Below are 25960 nucleotides of genomic sequence, written 5' to 3'. Positions count from 1 at the left end.
AAAAGAGGGGGGTGGGGGAACTTGCACTAGCCTTCCACTACTTTGATGTGAGTCATTTATCCTATTAAAGTGAAACAACTGAAAGTTTCAAATGAGAAAGATGATCCGAGGAAAAGTAGATAAAAGCATCCAAACGTAAATTCTAAGTAAAATCTATAACCCAACATGTAATAAACTTGGAATAGACATACCTTATGCCCATTGCAAAACTGCATAGTCAGAACCTGGCTAGTCGTCAAATCCTGAACACAGTTGTTCTGGGATCAGCTTGCCTCAAAATTCACAGGGTGAAGTCTAGTCCTGATCAATCAATTAGGCGATCAAACATATAAAATTAATGCACTTTATCAAGCATCATACCCAAAATACACGAGGAACCTTGACCATCCTGTTGTTCTTAAAATTTTTGGCTGTTCTCTCAGAGTTCTTCCCTTCCTGAACAAAGTCTTCAGGTCACCAACAAAAAATACAATCCATGAGTTTAAGAATTTTAGATAATGATACAAGAAACCATGATCAAAAGAGTATTTTTCTACAATGGATCCTCAGTTCTCATTGAAAGCAAAGATAGGAGATCAGCGAAGCAACAAAGCAGTGGATATAGAAAGAATAGAAGTTGCTGCTAAGATCAAAGCATCTAGAGATCAGGAGATTCCAAAGCAGTGGCAGTAATCTAAGTAGAACTGATTAGCTTCTTACAAATTATAAATCATAGTACTTATGTACTTCCCAAGCCAACAGAAAATGTAGCTTTGTATCAAGCTTTGTAAGAATATGACAGCCATGTTTGTCGATATTACACATTTGGTGCACTCAGTGATAAATTTCATCAAAATGCATGAGGTCTAAGTTCAATTTGATCATTCATTTATAATTTCTTACCAAACAAGCTGAAAAGAATTCATGTGTAAAACCAAAGGTGTTAATATGATTTGACAGCAGAAGATGACACACTAGAACACACAAGAGATACTGTAAAAATTCACTTTTAAATAGTCACTCCTCACATGCAATAGAAAATGAACTTCATTCAGCACAGAAGACCAATTTTGTACTCCCCTATTAGATTTTGTCGATGGACCCTGGGGTATGGAATCAGAGCATTATCAGGTACATTTCAAGTAAGGAATTCATCTTGAAAGAGGAGGTCATGGTTTGAGGAATCGGAATCAGATCAAGTGAATCACCCGATTCGAATTGGAATCGACAAAGCCAGATCCCAATTCCTGCAACCCTCTTTTTTTTTTTGGTGAATAAATAAGTATTACCAAACCCCAGGAGGGGGTCGGAAGGAGAAAAGAGGGGGGGGGGGAATGTACAAAGAGAGGGAGGGGGGGGGGAGAAAGAAAACCAGAGTCAAGTCCTCCGTAAACTAGAAGGGGACTGCAACATACTACTGTCCAGACCCCAGGTAACAACAATGTGCCTGTTCCTTGGGGTATCCATGAGGGACCGGTGAGGAATAGTGCTGATCTTAGAGGAAACTTCGAAGGAGATGTCTTTCCAAATCAAGTCGAAAGATCTAGATTTGGAAGTCCATCTCCTAAGATTCCTCTCCATCCAAATATGATGGACAACAGAGCCAAAAACAAGCTTGCCAATACTGTCACAGATGGAGCTGCCTTTAAAAGCATTGGTCAACCAGATGCATTCTCGGTCAAAAGGAAGGTGTCCTCTGCTTTGATACCAGATGGAAGAGAGGGTTTTTTTCCAGATGTTAGAAGAAAAAGGGCAAGCAAAGAAGAGATGGGCAGTGTCCTCATAACCGTTCCAACAAAAGGTGCAAGAGGGGTGAACAGGGATGTGGCGGTGCAGGAGAAAGGCTTGAGTGGGAAGGCAAAGGTGAAGCGATCTCCAGGCTGTAAGGCTATGGCGAGGAATGGAGCCTTTGAACCAGACTAGGTTGTGCCAGGGGATGGGGGCGGAAGGGTTGCAGACGAAGTTCCAAGCTGATCTAGTGGTGAAACTGCCAGAAGGGGCTGGGAGCCAAATTGGCTGATCCACAATGGAAGGAGAGGGAAGGTGTAAGGGGGGGAGGGTAGGCCAGATTTGGGATAGGACAGAGGGAAGGGGAGAAGGAGGGGACCAGGAACCAAGGGAGATGATGAGAGATAAGGGGGCAGATTTGGGGATGCCAGAAGAGTAGACAGCTCGAGGGCCAAAGACATTATAAAGAATGCCTAAAGGATGCCAGGGGTCAAGCCAAAGGAAGGTAGAGGAGCCATTAACAATGGCGGTGGAGGTGGCCGTTAGGGCAAGAGGCCGGAGAAGAAGAATCTTACGCCAAACCCAAGACGCGTCTGGGCGTAAAGGAGCAGTCCAAATGGAATCATTCTTGAGAAGGTGGGAGTAGACCCAGTTGACCCAGATGGAATCGTGCTTGGAAGAGATTTTCCAGATGAGCTTAAGGATCCCGGCTTTGTTGGAGTCCTGAATGCGGCGAATGCCTAATCCTCCTTTTGCAACCCTCTTTTGAATTGCCCATTTATTCATTTTGATCTTCATTTTTTGCCATTGTTTCCTTCTTTTAGTCAGTAAAATAGCAGAAATCAATGAAATTTACCTCTTGTAACAGGATCCACAAGTTTAATGCATAGTTGTCATGGCGATCCAAGTCGGTGGAGGGGTGTTTGATTGATATATCGACACGTCGCCCGCCATGGCGTTGCCATGGCGATCATGTCGACCATTGCAAAATTGTAATTAAATCCAAAGTTGAATGGCAAACTAGTAGATAAATCAAGATTTATAAGAGCAATGGCAGAATTGTAATTAATCTGAAATTGAAAAGGAGTGGCAGAACTGTAATTTAATGGAGTTAAAGAGAAAACTGAATGGGCTAAACAGAATAGCAATAGAGAATATAGGGGGTTTTATGTAAATAATATAACTTGTCCTTGAAATTTTAAAGACTTAAAATGTCTTCTTCAACCTTGCAATAACACGATAGAAAGAGAGGCGGTGAACTGGAGTAGTTCCAGCAGAGGAAACTCCTTCTTATGAAGACGATTCTCCCTGCAATTTCTGGAACAAAATCGCAGCGCCAAGGTCTGCCGATCCCAACGAGAAATAGCCCCAAAATTCTGCTGGCAACCGAATGCTGAGATCTGAAATCAGATCTGGCGGATGTCTTAGTTGCAGGTTACTTCGATAATTTGAATCTCACAGAAAGAGAGACTTCTGGATATGAAACTTCCAGGTATGGATCGCCCAAGAGAAAAGAACTTATGGATCAAATCTCAGAACCAGTCGATGTGTGTGTAAGGATCCTATGATGACTTTCTAAAATCTGGTAGTAATGCCCAGAAAGAAAAAACTCAGAAACCAAGGCTAAAATAGGAGATTTAGGGAAACAGGGACGCCATGGTATTGGTCGATATGCACATTTCTCCAGCGCCAGGACGCCATGGCGACGCCATGACAACTATGGTTTATTGAATCAAAAACTTTAAAAAATCATACATTTTGGGAAAATCTTTGCTTCATCTTCCCGATTCCAATTTCTAGGGTTCCAGCTGATTCCGACCGATTCAGATCCTATTTAATCAGAATCGATGGAGGCCAATCCCATGTCGAATTCCAGGTTCTTGAACTTTGGTGGAGGCTCTCTCTGCTTCTTCTTCAGACCTACTCCTTTTTCCTATCCTAGTCTTTTCACTTCCTCTCCCTTGTGAAGCAGTTTGATGACCTTCTCTAACTTGAATATGTTCAACCCCCCCCCCCCCCCCTTCTTTTGTTTCCCTGGTATTTCCTTTTCGGATCTGTCTTTCACTACAAACTTATAAAAGGCACCTTGCATATCCTATTGGCAGTCAAAAATAATTTTCCATCTTCTAGAACCTTAATTGAACTTGACCAGCATTCCCCATGAAGGATGATCCATCATGATTGAATGCTAAAATTAAAGTTGTGGTTGATTGACTATGGTAATTCACTTATGAGAGGGTGCCATGTAGGGTTTGGAAGAAAGTTTTCAGTTTGAAAACAATCTTTGACTCAAACAAATTCTCATTTATTATAAATTTCCATCCTAAGTGTCAAGTCTGGATATGTATCGGACCATAGATTGCCCATGTCGATATGATCCAGAACCGATACATAAAAATATTTATGTATAGAACAGAATCTAGAATGCCCATGTCGATACAATCCCAAACCAATACATAAAAATATTTATGTATAGAACTGAATCGCACCGATATAAACTGATACACAAGCTACCATAACCCAAAAATCTCAGTTTTTGAAAGAAAAAATTTCCTACTCATTTTTTGGCTAAAACCTAAGTGGATCTCAACTACACAAAACGACCTAGGAGCAAGGATTAAAGTATTGGTTTTGGGAATCGTTTTGGGAGGGAAGAGGCATGTCGTATCGGAGAGACAGAAGATACGCATGGAAATGGTCAAGAAATGCAATGAAAATGCTTAGGATATATACAAAATACATTTTTGAATCATACTACATCATAAATAAGTATTAATCATGTCCAATCATAGGACGTTAGGTGGTCGGACCCAATACGCTTTCAAAGGAAATCCAATCATGGAGATAGGACATTAGGTAGTAATTAGGTCTGATCATAAACCTGCCTTGTTGTTTGTAACGTTTTATTTTCCTTATTATATAAAATCAATGCCTTTTTTGACATTTAAATTAGTGGTATACATTGGTTACATACAGAGTGATACATCGGATTATGTCCCATACAAAATACAAAAGGGGAAAGAAGTGGCAAAAGAAAAGTGGCTTTCCACATCTTGCCACTACTTGCTCAAGATTTTCGAAGGACCACACAGGAGAGAGAGAGAGAGAAAGAGAGAGAACTTGCTTAGCTTCTCTGTTTCTCTTCTTCCGCTTCAATTGGCCTAAGGGTATGGTGGCACATAGATTCTGCAAAGTAGTAACCTGACATTGGTTGGATATCATTATTTATGATGCACAATGCTAAAAAATATGAGTTTTGCATGAGTCACAAGAATATCCTGTTAGAAGTGTTAGAAGTCATGTAACAGGGGTAGTTTAGGAACTAGTTACTTTACTAGTTGTCTTATTATGTAATTCTTTTTCTTCTTTATTTCTCTAGTACCTCCCTAGGGAGGTGATTGTAATTCTCTCTTTATTATTATGTTTGAATCAATATAGGTGAATGGAGAACTCTCTCCATCACAATCGATTACAACCAAAACTTGCTCTCTTCTTCTCTAACCTCTTCTCTTGTCTTCCTCTTCTTCCTTCAACCTCCTCTCCTCTTCCACTTACTTCATTAACCTAAATCTAACTTGGTATCAAAGCCGAAAGGTTTGAGAGTCGAATCCAGCTCCCTGTTTCCATTCTTTCCTTCTCTTTGAAATCCTAGGTCATAAAGGATTTCAAGGAGAAGCCTCTTATGTAAAGAATCTGTGAGAATACTATGGAATAGGTTCAGGGTGATCTATTCTAGCCATTACAGCTGCTGTTTAAGCCTTGATGCAGCTCATTTGAAGATTTGGAGCCATTTCTGGCCTGCTCTAGGATTACCGCCAGCTTCCCATTGCAGCCTCTGTATCTCCTTCTTCCAGCATGTGTTTGAGCATTGGAATAGCTCTCTAGAATTGCCCAAGGATGTTCTTTAAGTACCTTGTGCTCCCTCTTGCTGCTTGAAAACCCAATCTAAGCACAGCTCCTTTTCGCGAGATCCAGTTTCTGCTCTGTTTTCCGCTGCTGCAGGCTGCAGACCTTGGTTTCTCCTTATTTGGGGATGAACTTGGTGATTGGAGTGGCCTATTAGAATTGTAAAAGGATCCTCTCTCAGCCTCTGGTGTCCTTCATTGATGGTTGTATCTCCTTGTTGAGCACAACTCAGTTTATGGTGTTCTTCCTCTACTCAGGTAAACCCAATAATGTTGTTCTTACATTTAGGGTACATTGGACTCCTTGTTTGGTTTGAGAGATGATTATGCACATCTGTATTTGCAATCTCGAAGCTTGTGTGAGCTATTTTACTCCGGAGAGAGTGTTAGGGTGAAGCTCTTCTTGGCTGGAGTCCTCTTTTTTGTGTTGGGAACTTTTTTTTTGGGTTGAGTTTATACTCCCCATTTGCTGTTGTTTATCTTGTTTATGGTCAAGTACCATTTCCCTTACATGATGCCTGGTACTGAGTCTTCTGAGCTTGGTTCGGCTGATTCACAGCCCCCTTCAATAGCTCCTTAGCTGGTTTATGAGAACACTCACCAACAGATTTCTTTTGTGAAGCTCGATGGTACCAATTACTTGGATTGGTCACACTCTGTGAGACTTTCTCTTAAGAGTAGGCGAAAACTTGGATATATCACAGGTACTATCAAGGTTCCTGAGGCTAGTTCACCCACCTCTAAGAAATGGGAAACCGAAAATTCCACAGTTATGACACGGTTAATCTTTTCCATGAAGCCTGAGATTGGGAGAAGGTTTATAAGGAAGGAGATTGCCAAAGCTATCTGGGATAGTGTCTCTGTAGCCTATGACAGAGTTGGTGACACTGCCAAAGTCTATCAGCTCCATCAAAGAATTCACTCCTTGAAGCAAGGTGATAGGACTATTTCTGAGTACTATAGTATGTTCCTTGGTCTTGTGGAGGAGTATGACCACTACAGGGACCTTCATTTAACCAACCTAGAAGATGAGGCTAAGGTGTATCAGACACTTGAAAAAGAGCGGGTATTTTCTTTACTTAGTGGTCTGAATCCTGATTATGAGCCAGTTAGACTCCAACTGTTGGGCCGGTCTCCTCTCCCTTCTCTTAGTGAGGTTTGCAGTCACCTACAGAGTGAGGAGACACGGCGGCTTACCATAGCAGCACCTGCTTCTTCTCATGAGAGGTCTGCCCTTAATTCCAGCTCTCTTCGGGACACCCGTGGAGGTGGTAGAGGCCAAGGGCCTAACAGGGAAGAAGCCAGTACTGTAGAGATAGTTAGTGCCAGTGGAGTTGGCAGAGACAGATTCAAGTGTGATCATTGTGGGCGAATTGGCCACACCAAGGATAGGTGTTGGTCTCTTCATGGTCGCCCCCCGGTACGCGTGGTCGTGGTGGCCGTAGAGGGGGAACTCGAGCTCATTCTGCGACGACTGAGGCTGATGCTCCATAAGATGACTCTACCTTTATGGATGCAGTGGTCCGCAGGGTTGTTTCACAGTTGAGCATGTCCTCTACATCTAGTGTGGTTGGTTCCTCATCCTCCTTAGCATTACAGGTCTCCACTTCGGCTTCCTCTGCCTCACAGTCTTGGGTCATTGACTCTGGTGCCACAGACCACATGACTGGTACGTCTTGTTATTATGATTTCTATACCATTTGTTCTGGTAAGGATAATGTTAGGGTAGCTGATGGCTCCCTTTCCTCCATCTCTGGTAAGGGCAATATCCCTGTGACATCATCTATTTCTCTTAATTCTGTGCTTCATGTCCCTAACCTTACACTGAACCTTTTATCTGTGAGTCATTTGACTAAATCTTTCAATTGTTGTGTCACATTTTTTCCTTCTCATTGCCTTTTTCAGATTTGGTGATGAAGAGGATTATTGGTAGTGGACGTGAGGAGCAAGGCCTTTACTTTTTTGACCCTTTTTTGCCTACAGCTCAATCCTATATCTGTGGCCATTATGATAATAGTTCTGTGGATTCTGTTATGTTATGGCATCGGCGTCTTGGCCATCCATCTTTTGTTGTAATGAGGAAACAATTACCTCACTTATTTTCTTCTATTGCCCCCTCTCATGTTTTTCAATGTGAACCATGTATGTTTGCTAAACATTGTCGGTCTTCCTATCCTTATCATGGTAATAGAACTGTTGCTCCATTTTTTTTTTGGTGAATAAGTATATATTACCAAACCCCAGGAGGGGGCCGGAAGGAGAAAAAAAAGGAGGGGGGGGAATGTACAAAGAGAGGAGGGGGGGAGAAAAGAAAGACTAGGGTCAAGTCCTCCTTAAACTAAAAGGGGACTGTAACATACTGCTATCCAGACCCCAGGTAACAACAATGTGCCTGTTCCTTAGGGTATCCATGAGGGACCGATGAGGAATGGTGCTGATCTTAGAGGAAACTTCGAAGGAGATGTCTTTCCAAATCAAGTCGAAAGATCTAGGAAGTCCATCTCCTAAGATTCCTCTCCATCCAAATATGATGGACAACAGAGCCAAAAACAAGCTTCCCAATACTGTCACAGATGGTGCTGCCTTTAAAGGCTTTGGTCAACCAGATGCATTCTCGGTCAAAAGGGAGGTGTCTCCTACTTCGGTACCGGATGGAAGAGAGGCCTTTATTCCAGATAGTAGAAGAAAAGGGGCAAGCAAAGAAGAGATGGGCAGCGTCCTCAAAACCGTTCTAGCAAAAGGTGCAAGAGGGGTGGACAGGGATGTGGCGGTGCAGTAAAAAGGCTTGGGTAGGAAGGCAAAGGTGAAGCGATCTCTAGGCAGTGAGGCTATGGCGGGGGATGGAGCCTTTGAACCAGACTAGGTTGTGCCAGGGAACGGGGGCGGAAGGGTTGCGGACAAAGTTCCAAGCTGATCTAGTGGTGAAACTGCCAGAGGGGAAGGGAAGCCAGATTGCCTTATCCACAAGGGTAGGAGAGGGAGGGTGAATGGGGGGGAGGGTAGGCCAGATCTGGGAAAGGACAGGGGGAAGGGGAGAACGAGGGGACCAGGAACCAAGGGAGATGATGAGAGACAGGGGGCAGATTTGGGGATACCAGAAGAGTAGACAGCTCTAGGGCCAAAGACATTGTAAAGAATGCCTAAGGGATGCCAGGGGTCAAGCCAAAGGGAAGTAGAGGAGCCATTAGCAATGGCGGTGAAGGTGGCAGAAAGGGCAAGAGGCCGGAGAAGGAGGATCTTACACCAAACCCAAGACGCATCAGGGTGTAAAGGAGCAGTCCAAATGGAATCATTCTTGAGAAGGTGGGAGTAGACCCAGTTGACCCAGATGGAATCATGCTTGGAAGAGATTTTCCAGATGAGCTTGACGATTCCGGCTTTGTTGGATTCATGAATGCGGCGAATACCTAAGCCTCCTTCAGCCTTGAGAAGATAAACGGATTTCCAGCTGATTGGATGCAGGAATTTTGAGGTTTCTTTCCCTTTCCAAAGGAAAGCACAGAAAAGGTTCTCAAGGATTACCACATTACATACCAAAAGGGTGAAGGCTTGCATAATACAAGGAAGAAGACCTACCAAGAGTCCTCCTCAGATCCAGATCCACATCCTGAGATCCACTCCTCTCAATCAGGTGACACTCTTTCTCCTCCATCTGATTTGGACCTTCCTATTGCTGTTAGGAAAGGGAAGAGAACTTGTACTAATCCCATATCCCAGTTTATCTCCTATAATGCACTTTCTCCTACAGGTCGTGCCTTTGTTACTGCCCTCTCTACTGCTTCTATCCCCAAGAATGTTATTGATGCTATGTTTGACCCAAAGTGGAGACAAGCCATGTCTGAGGAAATGATGGCACTTGAGAAGAATTGTACTTGGCAACTTGTGGATCTTCCCAAGGGACGTGTCCCAGTTGGATGCAGATGGGTCTACACAATCAAGTATAAATCTGATGGCAATTTTGAGAGATACAAAGCAAGGTTGGTGGCTAAGGGATACAGTTAAGTCTATGGGATTGACTACCAGGAGACATTTGCTCCTGTGGCCAAGCACAACTCAATAAGAGTTCTTTTATCCTTGGCTGCCAATAAAGATTGGCCTTTATATCAGTTGGATGTGAAGAATGCCTTCCTTCATGGTGACTTGGAAGAGGAAGTGTACATGCAAACCCCTCCAGGCTTTAAGATGCCTTCAGCTGAAGGAAAAGTGTGTCTCCTTAAGAAGGCTCTATATGGTCTCAAACAATCACCAAAGGCATGGTTTGAGCGCTTCCGATAGGCCATTTTGAAGAATGGATATTCCCAGAGCCAAGCTGACCACACCCTCTTTACCAAGCAGAGTAATGGTACTATCACAGCTTTTATTGTCTATGTTGATGACATCATGGTCACAGGAAATGATACTGTTGAGATAGGTAATTTGAAGAGCTATTTGGCACAGCAATTTGAAATCAAAGATCTGGGTCCCTTGAAGTATTTCTTAGGAATTGAAGTATCAAGGACCAAGAAAGGAATCAACATATGTCAGAGGAGGTTTATTCTTGATTTGTTGACAGAGACAGGGATGCTAGGCTGCAAACTAGCAAGTTCTCCTATTGAGCAGAATCACAAACTAGGAGATGACTGTGGTCCTCCTCTTGTTGATGAGGGGAAGTATCAAAGGCTAGTGGGGAAGCTTATCTATCTCTCTATGACTTGGCCAGATATCTCTTATGCAGTAGGAGTTGTCAGCCAATTTATGCATGCTCCCAAGAGTGGCCATTTAGATGCTGTGTATCGCATTTTGAGGTATTTGAAGTCCTCTCCAGGGAAAGGACTGCTATATGCAAGACACAATCACTTGAGAGTGGAAGGCTTCACAGATGCTGATTGGGCTGGTTCCATTACAGACAGGAGATCTACCTCCGGCTATTGTACCTTTGTGGGAGGTAACTTAGTTACATGGAGGAGTAAGAAACAACATGTTGTTGCAAGATCTAGTGCCAAGGCAGAATTTAGAGCTATGGGGTGTGTGAACTCATCTGGCTCAAGAGACTTGTTCAAGAATTGGGGTTTGACACTGAAGGACCCATGAGGATGTACTGTGACAACAAGGCTGCCATCAGTATTGCTCACAACCCTGTTCAGCATGACCGGACTAAACACATTGAAGTTGATAGACATTTCATTCGGGAGAAGATTGACTCTGGCTGCATTTGCACTCCTTTTGTGAAGACTGGTGATCAGTTGGCAGATATCTTCACCAAGGCTCTTGGTTCTCCTCAGTTTAGTACTCTCCTAAGCAAGCTGGGAATGCATGATATATATTCTCCAGCTTGAGGGGGAGTGTTAGAAGTGTTAGAAGTCATGTAACAGGGGTAGTTTAGGAGCTAGTTACTTTACTACTTGTCTTATTATGTAATTCTTTTTCTTCTTTATTTCTCTAGTACCCCCCTAGGGAGGTGATTGTAATTCTCTCTTTATTATTATGTTTGAATCAATATAGGTGAATGGAGAACTCTCTCCATCACAATCGATTACAACCAAAACTTGCTCGCTTCTTCTCTAACCTCTTCTCTTGTCTTCCTCTTCTTCCTTCAACCTCCTCTCCTCTTCCACTTACTTCATTAACCTAAATCTAACTTATCCATGTGTATCAAAGCGTATCTAGCATCTCTCCAATACGTCTACTAGACGTCTCCGAAAACCATTGTTCCTATACACTGCCCGAAACCAATAATTAACACTTTGGTTGTATCCTTAATCACAAACTTTTTTTAGTTACAGCTGAAACTGGTAAAGAATTATGGCTAGATAGCACACTACTATTACTGAATTGTTTTAATCAAACACCAATTTCTAATGTAAGACTAGTTTAGGGTTAACCTAGCCCCAAAATCACCCACAATAATTCACAGTAGTCAGCTAACAATCGACCCTAACAGGAGGGTATAAGTCAGACCCAAAATCAGAATTAGGGTTCAAGCTCGGACTCAAAACGGCCCAGCCAAGTATAGGGCTGCAACTGAGGTCGAGTGCAGACCTTGGAAAGCTCAACAACGTCTCCAAGTTTGGGCTGAATTGAATGGCCATAAACACATGTAACAGCAGGTCACAAAATTAGAAAGTACAGATTTTGTGTGTAGAACTCAAACCAGACAGTAGGTTGGATCCAAACTTGGATCGAGTGGAGGGTATGAGGAGGATGTCTTGTGTTCCAAATTTCAGCCTATTGTGGTGGCTGGTTGCTGAGATATAAACTGGAGTCAAAATTTGAAGGTTAGGGCAGATCTTCCAAACCAGTGGGAATTAAGATACCGAACCAAGAATCGAGTGGAGCTCCTGGTATGGTGATTCAGTCCTCCAAATCTCAACTAATTCCAGTGGCTGATGGTGAAGTTATTCAAGCCTGAAGTCTGCAGCAACCCTGGGCAGAAGCTGGAATCGCACGGGTGATTGTGGCCTCCTTGTATGGAAACAACAGCAGCAACTCTTTATCTTCAATTGATGGATCAAATCAGATATTCAAGGGGATCTCCAGCACTTGTAGCAGTCACAGACAGCAGCAATACAAAAAGGGGAGATCGAGTAGGATAGGAGAAGAAGATAGAAAAGAGGGGATAGGGAGATTCGGCTCTCTCAGCCAGGCCTCCCAGCCCTTCATCCTCACAATAGGATAATCAAAACTTGCACAAAGCAATCCAAGCAACTTCATTAATTCGTGTGGAGTGCCTCTATGGGCAGATTACAATATATAAGCCCAAGTATTGAGCCCAAAAATAGAAACAAAAAAATAGCAAGTCCCTTATAAGACTGAGACTTGGATTACAAGCAAGAAACTAAAATAGAAACTCTAAGTTTGCAAGGTTTCTAAAATAGAAACTCAAAAACAGAAACAGGCAACTTAATAAAAATAGAAATTACGCCTATGTCAAAAATAGAAACTAATTAAACTCCTATATCCCCCCACGCATAGTCAAAATTGAGTCTTCAAATAAGTCTTCACGCAATCTGGTCTTGGGCCCCACAAGATCTTCCAGTAATATTCTCACAAGGCAAATATGGGGTTGTGACACTGTTCACGTGAACAGTGTTTTGGCCTCTTCTTCATGTTTTGATCTACATCAATTGCATATCAATAGTTCCTTTTCTATTGGAAGCACAAGAACAAAGGATATGGTAGACCAGAATTTAACCTCAAGTGGAAATAATTGAGTACACTTTGCACGTGTTCCCCCCCCCCCCCCCGCTAGCAATGGCTCTTAAATTTCACAAAAGGAAAAGTAGAAAAAAAAAACAACCATGATAATTAAAAAGAAATGCAAGAGTACAAAACTTTTCTAGTTTGGATAAAGTAGAGAACAAAAGGTGATTCAATAGTCAACCAAATAAAAGAAATAGACAAGTTACACAAGCACACACACACATGCTACTATTCTACTGCTCACCTAGTTCCAAAGATATTGTCTTCTCAAACTCTGACACAATCCACTTAAACCGGTACTCAGGAAAAATCTGTAGAAAGAAGGAAAACGAAGGCTCTTAAAGCAAGCAACCAACAAAAAAAAGCAGTAACACCTATTCTTTTATTGATATAATGAGAGAGATTTCCAGACTTCAAAAACAAAAGCATTAGGGTGAGATAGCTGCAAAGAATAGTTTTCCTCTTTAAGAATAACGGGGTTCTAATGATCTAATCTCCTAACAGAATTTGGTTATTAGAAGGCCGGAAATTTCAGGATCACAAGAGAAGGAACAACACCCAAAATTGAAGAAATTTAATAACTTGAGCAGAACAGCTCTGATGGATTTGAAACTGTAATCAAAAGGTCAGTCCAACAAGGAGAGAAGGATAGAAGATAAAACTAGGTATGCTACTGAATCCACAACAGCTGTTTCAGGAAAACTAAACTTTGTATATTTCATAAATCCGTGTCTGAGGCTATCTGCCACTACATCTATATATAAAATCCATAAACTAATGGAATTCAAACTAGTACTTGGAATTGTCAAACAGACCAGTATTTGACACTCCTACACAAACTAGGACTCTAAAAACAAAACATATGGAGCAACCTTACCATTTTGCCGAGCCGCCGAGGTTCGCCCTCAGACCAAAAGCTCAACATGTATAAAATCCAACCCAAGACTTATTTCTACTAAATAACCCACTTTTGTAATTTTCTGCATCAATTCAGCCTCATAATTAACTCCGTGTGAATAACATGCATCTTCAATCCAAAACAAAATTCTTGTTTCTCACGAACAATAAGAATAAAATCTGCAACTCTTGAAACCTTCTTGTCGAAGAAGTGATGGTGTATCACAATTCAATAAGTTCAACAGTAGAATCCACATCTTGAGTATTCAAGCTTTTCTCAGCCATGATTTTATCTTGAAGCACATCTCCTTCATGTGTTAGTTCAACAACAATGTTGTCTTCTACAACAATATTTTCTGCGTGTTGATTCTCTTCCTTAAAATCTTCAAGCACTGCCTCATCTTTGTCGTCGCAGGCTTCTTTGGTTTCTTCATATTTATCTTCAACTAGCTATTGAAGTTAAGGAAAATCCTTTTATTTTTTTTTGGGTGAATAATATAATCCATTACTAAAGAGAAAAGAGATACAGGGGCCCCAGAAAAGGGGAAGAAGAAAATAAAGTCGCAAACAAATTAACAAGGCAGGACCCTATACTCAGGAAGGAGAGGTGATGGGCTGCAGGATAGAGAGGGGGAGACCCCAGGAAATAACAATGTGCCTGTTCCTTGGGGAGTCACTACAATAATGCCCAGAGAAGATAACTTGCTTCAGATATCAAAGGAGATAGAGTCTGAGATCTGTTGGAGAATTCTAGAGCTGAAGGACCATCTTCTAATATTACACTCCATCCGTATGATTAATGACCATAGTACTAAAACTCACGAAATTTCGGTCGAGATATCGAATATTTCGAGTATCTCGACCTGTCCGAAACGAAACGCAAGTCCGAAATGAAAAAATGCAATATTTCGAATATTTCGGAAATTTCGGTCATCTCGTTTCGAAAATTTCAGAAATCTCGGACATTTTTGGCATTTTACACTCACAGAAAAATACCATATTTAGACCGAGATTTCGACGAAATTTCGGTATCTCGGAAATTTCGGTCAGACCGAAACACCGAAACGAAACGAGATTTAGTACCATGTTAATGACGGCAGTGAAGGAAAATCTTATACCTTGAAAGAACCTGATTTTCAACTTGAATCATTGGCTCCCACACAATCGCTATCTCCTTATCAAGTTTACATTCTACATCAAACTTGTGTTGGAAGATTGATTACACATTGCTGACTCATCCAAAGTAATTGAGTCGACTTTCACAGATTTGTGTTGGAAGATTAATTACACATTGCTGGCTCATCCAAAGTAACTGAGTCTACACAAACAGGCTCCTCCTTTTAGACTGTCCTTCTTTTCCTTTGGTAGTGCTTTGAGAATGAGATCAGTTGGTTCTTTGAGATAGTTGTAGTCAGGCTTCCAACACTCTCCACATAGAGAACTGAAGTTTATAGATGACTGCTATAAAATCTCTTCAACTCTGAAGGTTTTTTGTATGTAAATGGATAGTCGAAAATCCAAATTCGATTCGCATTCGTATCCGTATTCGAAAAATTACTATCCGGAAACTCTCCGTATCCATCCGAAAATTAATCAGATACAAATTCGGATGTCCCAATATTCAATCTGATATTATCTGATTCATTCACCTCTCCGTTTATAGAATTAAGTAAAAAGAAGCCATAATGGAGACGTGGAGTGGAGTGGAGCGCTAGGGTTTTTTATTTGTTCCTTCGTTTTTGTATTTCAGCATTTGACTATTTGCACTCTAGTCTCTAGAGTGTTCAATGAATCAGTGTTCTTTCTTCTCTGTTCGGTCTTCTTCACTTTGCCTTTTTTATGTCCGCGTTCCTTCGTCTTCTCAAGCCAGACCTGAGATCAAGAGGGAGAAGGCAGGAGGAAGAGACAGCAACAAGATTTACCTTTACTGGCCTGAAAAGTTTCTGATCTGAAGGAGGTGCTGGTGTTGGGTGGAGGAGCTTGCGGTGGGAATCCCCCTTGTAGCAGCTGCATCCCCCTCCCTCTCCTTCTTGTGTTAACTCCTTTGCAGGCATCGAAGTTGCAATATTTTCTGTTCAGAATGCATATCAAGCCCATGCATCAGAAGTTTGATAAATGCCTGCTACAGATCTGAAGCATAGTTATCAAGGCGGGAAAGCGACCATGGTGTTTTAGAGGGTCAAAAGTCAAGGAGACACCGCCATGGCGACCAAGGAGCCTGGACGCCATGGCGACGCCTTGATAACTATGATCTGAAGATTTAGTGGGGAAATTAGATACTGCGATGATGATCAACAAACCCCTCTGCTTCATAGAAATGTCTTTTTTCCGCTTTCCTACAGATGAGCCATCTTCGGATTTATGCTTTACAGGGTTCCGTGGTCGAAATCGTGGGATCTCTTCAATGGAATCTTGTTGCCGAAGATGGGGATTCACATTTCGAATCGGATATCTGTCACGTCAACGAATTCGAATTTGATCAAGGTTTTACATATCCGTTCGGATAAATGGACGAATTAGGCTATTGAACTTGTTAAGTGGATTCGGAAACGGAATTGTCATATTCGAACTGAATTCAAGCCGTCTACATCCCTAGTTTATCGCTAGTAATCTTGTTGAAGGGAGAGCTTCCTCTGGATATTTTCTAGTAGATACTTGTTCTTCAATTTGTGCTTCATCTCTTCCCAAGTCCTAGCTCATGTCACCAGTCAATCGCATTAGGACGAATCTAAGCTTCCTCTCTGTCAAATTGTACAAGTCAAAATATTCTTCTGAGCATTCGTGTAGAATTGAGCAGATCCATGCTTCCAAGAGAAGACCCTTAGTTCTTGTGTTGTGCACAACAATGCTCCTTACTGTTAAAATCATAAACAGCTAAAGTCTATCTCACAACTAACCTTCTTTAGACAGTTCTATACTTCTATTTATAAATTCAACTACAGTTTATGCACATCTACCACATTTTATGCATCCAGAAACTGATTGAAAGTATGAGCAATCTGGTTTTCTTCTCTCTTTCCTTTTATATAACAAGGAAACATTTTATTCAGTATAAAAAAGCAACACTATTACTAGGGGCAGGGACCATTTCTTTTTGACAAAAACCATTTTCTATCTAAAAAAAGTTAACAAAAAGATAAGTATATGGTGAACAGAAATTTATTTCGTACCCAAGCAACGCAGTTTGACAGGATAGCCATGGTTCTGACATCAAATTTCATCTGGTTCTCTAGGCCAGGATATTGTACCTGTCTTCCACAATGAGTAAAAGAGTTTAGAATAGAATTCCAAACCATCCATAATTATTCGAGTCATGACATGTGTAATTGGCATAAATTGTGAAAGGGAGGGGTGACATGGAAACCATTTCTTCCCCCCCCCCCCTTTCCTTTGATGGGAGTGGGATCTAAAAAGTCAATCAATAAAATGTGTGGGACTTTGTTTCGGTTTTTGAGTTAATTTTTGTCTCCTTTATAGGGTTAGGATATTGTTCTTATTTATATTTTTGCTGAATCCATTTTTATTTTCCTTCATAAGTTGTGGTTTACTTTCTTCAGGAGATCCAATTTCATTATTCATAGCAAACTGATCAAGCCTTACGCCAGTGTTCACATTGTGGCAAGGTTAATCATACTGTTGGAAAGTGTTGGGCTAAATATGGCAAACCTCAGTGGGCACAACAATTCATAGTTGTCACGGCGGTTAGGCGGCTCAAGGCGGTGGGGAGGGACAAAATTCAAGGCGAAGCCAACCAGGCGAACAAGGCGCCCAAGTCGACCAAGGCTCCTGGACGTCTAGGCGACGCCTTGACAACTATAGCCATGGCGAGCGCCTTGCCGCCATGGCGGTGTCTCCTTGACTTTTGACCCTCTAAAACGCCATGGTTGCTTTCCCGACAAAGGGGAGTTCTGATATGGTTTCATCTAATGACACTAGTGTTGCTTCTTCATCCGGAGGTGGTCAACCTGCATTTGTCTTGTGATGATTTGGTCACCCAGTTATTTAAACGTTTTCAACAACTTGAGTCATCCATCTCCTCATCCATTGCTACTTTAGCCAGTATAGGTACTACCATATTACGTGTTTCTTCATCTCCCATGTCTTGGGTTATTGACTACGGAGCTATCTCATATGACTAGTTAGTCTACTATTTTCTCCTCTTTTCATAAAACTAATCATCCTTCTCGTGTTATTCTCACTAACGTGACCTCTACTCCTGTATCTGGTCATGGAATTGTTTCCCCTACCTCATCTTTATCCTTGCCTTCTTGCTGAGACTGAGATTGATGGCCAAACCAGCAGATACAATGATGGATCCTCATTTAAAGTTTGGAAGTGAAAAAGGTAAACATTTTGAAGATAAGCAAAGGAATAGGAGATTATTTAGTAAGCTCATATACCAGATTATTACCAGGCCCTATTTGTCTTTGTTGTTGTTGTTGTTGTTAGTCAGTTTATGGACAGTCCTAAACAAGTGCATTAGGAGGCAGCATATTACATATTTCAGTACCTTAAGGGTGCTCCAGGGAAAGGTTTGATCTATAGAGTATAGACCCACATCGACATCTTGATGATGTGGGCTATACTGATGCAGATTGAGATGTAGACGAGAAGGATAAGTCTATAACTGAGTTATTGAACCTCTGTGTTAACTTGGGTACTGGGAGGAGTTAGAAGCAGAGATGCAAAAACTAGGATTTCCAATTAATAAGCCTTGAGATGCTTTGTGACAATCAGGTGGTGATTTACATTCCTAGTAATCTTGTTTTTTATGAGGACAAAACGCATTAAGGTTGACTGTCACTTTGTGAGAGATGCTATGATGCGGAAGATTACATCTACTCCTTTTGTCAGCTCAGAAAATCAACTAGTAGATGAGTTTATAAAAGCCTTGTTTTGGATCTATGCTCCAGCTTGAGGGGGAGTGTTAAGAAATACAGTGTACTGTTGCAGGGCCATTATTGGTATTTGTGATATTTTATTATGGATATTATGGGCAGGGGCATGCTTCTAATTGTATACCAATTTAATAACTTCTAAATATATGTGTGAGATGTTAAACAGGGTATTCAGTCTCTTCTATTTGTTATTTCTTCTTTTCTCCAGCGACTATTCTTTTCCTTAGATCTGCTTACTGTTAAGAATTGTCTCGGATTCAGTCTTGTAGAATCGTACTTCTAGTTTATGTCAATAAAATGTCTTAAATGTTGGGAAGGTTCCAGTGAGGCTGGCTTTTCTGCCTCACATAATAGGTTGAGATGGAGGTTGGGGATGGGAATACCATACGGTTCTTTTGATTCACTTGGGGTGAGATTTGAATTCCTTGTAGCTGTATGCATTGAAACTAATGGTGGAGGTTGTTTTGACATGGTGACGGAGGCAGGTGCCTTTCCTAGTTATGGTCATACTAGTTGTCTATTTCTCCTTTCTTAGTTTCCTTCTCATTTTATCTCTCTTAGATATTGCGAATTGTTTATCCCTCCTATCATTTCCAACTGATTTTTTTCTTGTTTCTGATGAAAAGATATATACTAATATGCATCAAAGACAAGTTAGAGAATACGTAGAAAATTTCCAAACAATGTGACCTACCTTAACTGCCACTTCCTGATGATCTTTCAACACTGCATGGTGAACTTGAGCAATTGATGCAGCAGCAATTGGTTGTTCGTTGAACGCCAAAAATCTGATATTTAAATAAGAACCAACAAGTCAATAAAGATCACATTTTTACCTTCTAAGATTGGTTGAATGAGTAGAAGTTGAAGCAGTTTCTTGAAAAACATTTTTCACTTCAAAGAGTAAGTACACAATTGTCACAAAGAAGGAACCCAACAGCATCACAACCCCCCCCCCCCCCTCTTCAACCTTATCAATCAAGTCCCTGAAGGAGTTATGACAGATGAAGTATAAAGTTCCCATGTGAAATCCTTAATGATTGCACAAAGGAAAATGATGGAATGAGCTAAAGAATACACACATTGGTACTCCAGTTCTTAGCTCTGGGGTACATGGGAAGTGGGAGCATAATCCTAAGAAAGCATCCATCTGAAAACATTAAAAGGCAATGTAAAATGGAAACTTACACCTTAGACAAATCCTGCCCCAGGTTGTTGATCAGTACTCTTTTAATAGCTTTGAATTCACATGGAACTGCCTATGGACCAAAGATAATAAACCAACATGATGTCAAATTAGAAGAACTACCACCATGTGCCAGTGAAAATAACTATTTAAAGAAGCCCACATAATCATGAGAAGCTAGCAATACCTGGTCCTGCAAGGAGGAAAGAGTTGATGAATATTCCTTAGGAACTTGCCGCAAAGCTGCAACAAATTGACCAGCTTTCACATAGAACCCTTTATTAGCTTCACATAATTTCAACATCCTCTTTGCTGAGCGTAGGTGAGCCTAATCAGCATAAGTTATAAGTTTAACCATATTAGATTAAGTGAAGAAGAAGAAGAAGAAAGAAGAAGAGAGGAGGAGGAGAAAGAAGAACTGCACAATTGGGACTGCAGCCATTAAGAAGACTGCCCCCAAAACATATATTAATAAATAGGGTAAAAGACAAATAACACCAAGAGACAAAAATACCCCCAATAGGGGAAATTGTGAATAGGGGCTGATGCTATTCCCTATTCACGACTCCCCCTCTCTCCCTTACTTCTAACACTCCCCCTCAAGCTGGAGCATCGATGTTAATCATGCCCAACTTGGTACAAATATAATTCACTTTCATACTTCCCAAAGACTTGGTGAACAAATCAGCAAGCTGCTCCCCAGTGCGAATATGGCGAGGGGAAATAAACCCTTGTTGCAGCTTCTCACAAACAAAATGACAATCGACCTCAATGTGTTTCGTTCTCTCATGAAACACCGGATTCTCAGAAATATGAATAGTACCCTGACTGTCACACCACAACAGCATAGGAGAATCATCACCAAATCCAAGTTCCGTCATCAACTGTTTAATCCACATTAGTTCACAAGTGCCATGAGCCATAGCCCGATACTCCGACTCTGCACTAGACCGAGCTACTACAGTCTGTTTCTTGCTCTTCCATGAAACAAGGTTCCCTCCAACAAAGATACAATAGCCCGAAGTAGACTTTCTATCAATAGGAGATCCTGCCCAATCCGCATCAGTAAATCCTTCAATCCTTCTGTGACTATGATTAGAATACAAGATACCACGGCCTAGATCCTTCTTAATATATCTCAACACCCTTATAACTGCCTCCCAATGAGCTGTCCTAGGGGCGGACATAAATTGACTCAGTACACTGATAGGAAAAGAGATGTCAGGTCTAGTCAAAGTCAAATAGTTGAGTTTCCCCACAAGCCTTCGATACTTCTCTGGATCATCCAGAACATCCCCATCCTCTGCCATGAGTTTCACATTTGGATCCATAGGAGTATCCAAAGGCCTAGAGCCCAGTAATCCTGTCTCTGAAAGTAAATCAAGCACATATTTTCACTGTGAGAGCGAAATCCCTTTCCTTGAGTGAGCTACCTCAACACCCAAGAAGTACTTTAGTCGCCCCAGGTCCTTAGTCTAGAATTCCTGTTCCAAATATGTCTTCAAGCTCTCAATACCTGAAGAGTCATCCCCTGTAATAACAATATCATCTACATAAACTACCAAAAATATCTTCCCTGCGTTTGACTGCCTGAAAAACACTGAGTGATCACTCTCAGACCGAGTCAAACCAAACTCCAGCACAACATCTGTAAAGCGGCCAAACCAAGCTCGTGGTGACTGCTTCAGCCCATACAAAGATTTCCTCAGCTTACACACCTTACCAGACTCCCCCTGAGCAACAAAACCAAGAGGTTGCTCCATATACACCTCCAGGAGGTCCCCATGCAAGAACGCATTCTTGACGTCTAGCTGAAATAATGGCCAGTGATGTATAGCAGCCAAGGAAATTAAAATGCGGACAGAAGTAAGCTTTGCAACCGGAGAGAAAGTATCCAGATAGTCCACACCATACACCTGGGCATAGCCCTTAGCAACAAGACAGGCCTTCAACCGAGCCACAGACCCATCAGGATTAACCTTCACCACAAAGATCCAGCGACAACCAATAGCAGTCTTACCAGAGGGTAAAGAAACAAGCCCCCATGTCTGATTGTCCTTCAGAGCAGATAACTCTTCAGTCATGGCAGCCCTCCACCCAGGGTGAGCTAAGGCCTCTACCACTGACTTAGGAATAGGATAACTGTCAATAGTAGATAAACAAGCAACAAAAGAAGAGGACAAACGAGCATAGGACACAAAATGATCAATAGGGTGTTGGGTACAACTGCGAACCCCCTTACGGGTAGCAATAGGAACATCAAGATCAGAAATAGGAAGTACAGTAACAGAGGAGGAAGTACCTGAAGTAGGATCTGAAGGCGAGGATAACGTGGTAGACGGTGCTGCCTGGGTATTGTATCTCTCCATAGGTGTAATGCGACGTGTCGATGCATCAGGTGGGCGACGACGAAAAACATCCAGTGGTTTGGTAGGAGGTGGCACCGTAGGCAAAGGATCCTGCACAGGAGAAGAAGTATCGACAACATAAAGAGGGAGATCATCGTCCATCTCCGAAGTAGGCAGCGAGGACACAATAAATGGAGTAGATTAAAAAAAGGAGACATCAGCAGTAACAAAGTACTTTCGCAAATCAAAAGAATAACACCAGTAACCCTTTTGGGTATTAGAATACCCCACGAAAAGACATTTAAGAGCTCTAGGATCCAACTTAGAGCGACCAGGACGATGATCCCGAATAAAACAAATACACCAAAAAACACGTGGTGGTAAGACAAACAACGGATGGGAAGGGAACAACAAAGAATATGGAATGCCACCACCCAAAACAGAAGAAGGCATGCGGTTAATAAGATAACACGCAATCAAAACAGCATCAGCCCAAAAAACCTTAGCCACTTTCATCTCAAATAAAAGAGATCGAGTAACTTCCATCAAATGTCTGTTCTTCCTCTCAGCTACACCATTTTGTTGAGGTGTATCCGCACAAGAGGACTGATGAATGATCCCATGTTGAACCATAAACTCATTAAAGGGAGCAGAAAAATATTCTTTTGCATTGTCACTTCGAAGAACTTCCAAAGAGGTAGTAAATTGATTATGAATTTCAAGCACAAAAGTATAGAAAATGGAATATAATTCAGAACGATCCTTCATTAAATAAATCCAGGTAACTCTAGAAAAGTTATCTACAAAAGTGACAAAGTAACGAAAACCCAACACAGACGAAATAGGACACAGACCCCACACATCCGAATGAGCTAAAGAAAAGGGTTGGACAACCCTGTTACTAACTCGATGGGGATAACTTACACGGTGAAGTTTCCCAAACTGACAAGACTCACACTGCAAACTAGACAAGGATTGAAACCGACTATCTAAAATCTTCAAACTCTGAAATGAAGGATGACCCAAACGACAGTGAATCTGATGAGGAAGTGCCATACTCGAACACGCCACAGTGGATGTGTCGTCAAGAAGATACAGTTCCCCAGATACGCGACCTCTACCAATCGTCTTCCTCGACTGGGTAAATTTTCGAACAGATAATAAATTGAAAGGAAATTTGGGCAAGTAAGAAACGGAAGACAACGACAAAGAAGGGGTAACATGCACAGTGCCTGTACCCCGAACTTTAGCAAGAGACCCATCGGCTAACACAACATCAGAAGAAGATTCACGAAATGAAGAAAAGATACCTGATGCTCTAGTCATATGGTCCGAAGCACCTGAATCAATGATCCAGGGACGAGAAGTAGATGATAGGCATGCAATAGCATTACCTGGCTGAACTAGGGTAGCAGTGGAGAACTGAGATGACTGAGAATTCTGAAATTGAGTAAATCGCTCATAATCTTCATTAGACATAGTCACTGTTTTACCCTCAGGCTTGGAAGGAGGAGTAACCACCGGATCACTGCTGGCTGAATTCGCAAACTGAGGTGGTTTACCATGAAGCTTCCAACAAAAGCGTTGAATGTGACCAGCTCTGCCACAATCATGACAAGTGCGCACCTGTCCTGAAGTCTCTGAAGTACCAGATGTGGGTGTTTTACTGTTCCCTGACCCACGACCACGGCCACCACTACTGCTGCCCGTACCTGTCCCACCACTAGGCCCACAGTTGGGAAAGGCTGCAAGTGCTGAACCCTCATTACCATGGGTGGAGTCTTGGCTGTTCTCACGAGAAACCCGTAAAAGGCGAGAAAAAGCTTCTGGAAGTGTGGTGACTCTATCCCCACCAAGGATTTGAGACCGTACTGGCTCAAATTCTTTTCGAAGTCCACCCAAAAATACCATAACAGCCAGCTGCTCTCACTGTTGCTGCATCTCCTTCACATCAGACGTGAGAGGAAGAATGGAATTCAGCTCCTCATATAGTCGCTTGAATTCCGCAAAATATTGGGTTACACTCAGAGTCTTCTGATCCACATTATAAAATGCTTGGGACAGGTCATAAATCCGAAACAAGTTGTCCTTCCCAGAATAGAGGACATTCAAGTATTCCCATAAATCCTTTACTGTGTCAATGTGAGTAACCAGGTCTGCAATCTGATTATCCATTGAGTTCAACATCTGACTCAATATTCGTGCATCCACTGTATCCCATGTCGTGTCTCCTTCAGGCTTTGGCTTTGTGAGATGATCCTGTTGATCACGCCCCGTCAAGGCCAATTGAACCACCTTTTCCATTGCTGAAAATTAGAAATCCCTTCAAGTTTCCTTTCGGTAATGCGATGAGAAGAGGAGGACAGTTCAGTCACAGTCGTCTTTGCATCACCCATGCTTAACTAAACACCTTGAATCTTCACAGAGCAGTCTTGGACAGAGGACAGCAAGTACTTCTCAACTTGCAAACACGTCTGAAATTACAAACAGTTCTGTAACTGTAGGACAGCAGGGTGATATGATCTTCAATCACTCACAACCAACAAACACCAGCCAGCAAGAGGATAAGAGCTTCAATCAACCACGAAAAATTCTGGAATTGATTTTTGTAGTGAAATCAATACACCAGCAAGCAAAATAAATACCCTCCAATAAATCGATTCAGAAAAGAAAGAACAATATCAGTCTCCAAATCGCAAAACAGCACCTGAATCGATCTCAACCTTCATACATACCAAAAATTGAGACCTAGTTCTCTTATGTAGACATGAACTAGTCTCAAACAGTTCCACAAAGTTGCAGCATAGGGTGCTGCATCCCCTTCACAGTAAGATCACGAAAATCCTCAAAGCTTTAAGTCTCCAAAGTCGCAACCTTGTTTTGATCCAAACGAAGAGAATGGAGAAGGTTCGAGGATGTTAAATTGACTCCTACAGTCCTAGCTCTGATACCATATTAGATTACGAGAAGAAGAAGAAGAAGAAAGAAGAAGAGAGGAGAAGGAGAAAGAAGAACTGCACAATTGGGACTGCAGCCATTAAGAAGACTGCCCCCAAAACATACATTAATAAATAGGGTAAAAGACAAATAACACCAAGAGACAAAAATACCCCCAATAGGGGAAATCGTGAATAGGGGCTGACGCTATTCCCTATTCACGACTCCCCCTCTCTCCCTTACTTCTAACAAACCACAAACTGAAGGTTATTGGAATAAGAATAGATGCCTATAAGCAACATCAGCTATCAATATTATAATTTTCTGCTCTTAAACAGGCAAAATGAGCTATCAATATTATCTTATTCCGCTCTCTTGAACAGGGAAGAATAACTCTAGTTCCAATGGCCACAAACTTCAATATGATGTGAATAAGAAAAAAAAAGAATGAAAGAAGGCAAAGAGAATACAACCAAATCCCCTAATTGAGACAAAGTATTCATTGAAAGAACGGAGGCAAAGCATACCTTGTTGGGCACAATCTACATTGTACTGTTGAGCTTAATTACTACAAGATCTATACATTAAAATCCAGAAATAGCGAACGAACCTAAACCTCTACCTTCTCTCTCATACCTCTTGTTCCAGAACTTCACACTCTATGACTCTAATGCATAATTCGGATTATTGATTTAAACAATGCCAAGACAAGACCCACTTTTGGGGAAGCAATATTACAACCATTAACTTACTACCTTCTTCACATCTCCCTGAGAAATTTTACTCACACAAGGTGGGGGACCTCTGAGTTAATAGCTGCCCACCATAGTTGTCAAGGTGGCAAGGCGACCTAAGGCGGTGGAGGGGTGTCTAAGCGCTTAGGTGGCAAGGCGCCCAAGTGTT

General features: G+C 41.7%; 2 protein-coding genes across 2 annotated transcripts in view; one reads left to right on the top strand and one right to left on the bottom strand.

Moving 5' to 3' along the window:
- LOC122664236 (glutamate--tRNA ligase, chloroplastic/mitochondrial) overlaps nucleotides 1-1257 on the top strand; it is a 32504-nt gene extending 31247 nt beyond the window's left edge. The window contains exon 15 of the mRNA XM_043859975.1: nucleotides 1237-1257. The gene's annotated coding sequence lies outside the window, so the exon portion shown is untranslated. The remainder of the gene's footprint in view (nucleotides 1-1236) is intronic.
- LOC122665902 (aarF domain-containing protein kinase 1) overlaps nucleotides 1-25960 on the bottom strand; it is a 43925-nt gene that overhangs the window by 16037 nt on the left and 1928 nt on the right. The window contains exons 3-9 of the mRNA XM_043862031.1: nucleotides 19960-20100; nucleotides 19775-19845; nucleotides 19281-19374; nucleotides 16859-16936; nucleotides 13036-13102; nucleotides 361-446; nucleotides 192-242 (exon numbers count right to left, since the gene is read on the bottom strand). Of these exons, the coding sequence (XP_043717966.1) occupies nucleotides 192-242; nucleotides 361-446; nucleotides 13036-13102; nucleotides 16859-16936; nucleotides 19281-19374; nucleotides 19775-19845; nucleotides 19960-20100 (588 nt within the window). The remainder of the gene's footprint in view (nucleotides 1-191; nucleotides 243-360; nucleotides 447-13035; nucleotides 13103-16858; nucleotides 16937-19280; nucleotides 19375-19774; nucleotides 19846-19959; nucleotides 20101-25960) is intronic.

Source organism: Telopea speciosissima, chromosome 6 (genome assembly GCF_018873765.1).
Source record: "Telopea speciosissima isolate NSW1024214 ecotype Mountain lineage chromosome 6, Tspe_v1, whole genome shotgun sequence".
Classification (NCBI taxonomy): Eukaryota; Viridiplantae; Streptophyta; class Magnoliopsida; order Proteales; family Proteaceae; genus Telopea; species Telopea speciosissima.
The sequence above is the reverse complement of the archived record's forward strand: the minus strand, read 5'-3'. Positions and strand labels throughout refer to the sequence as shown.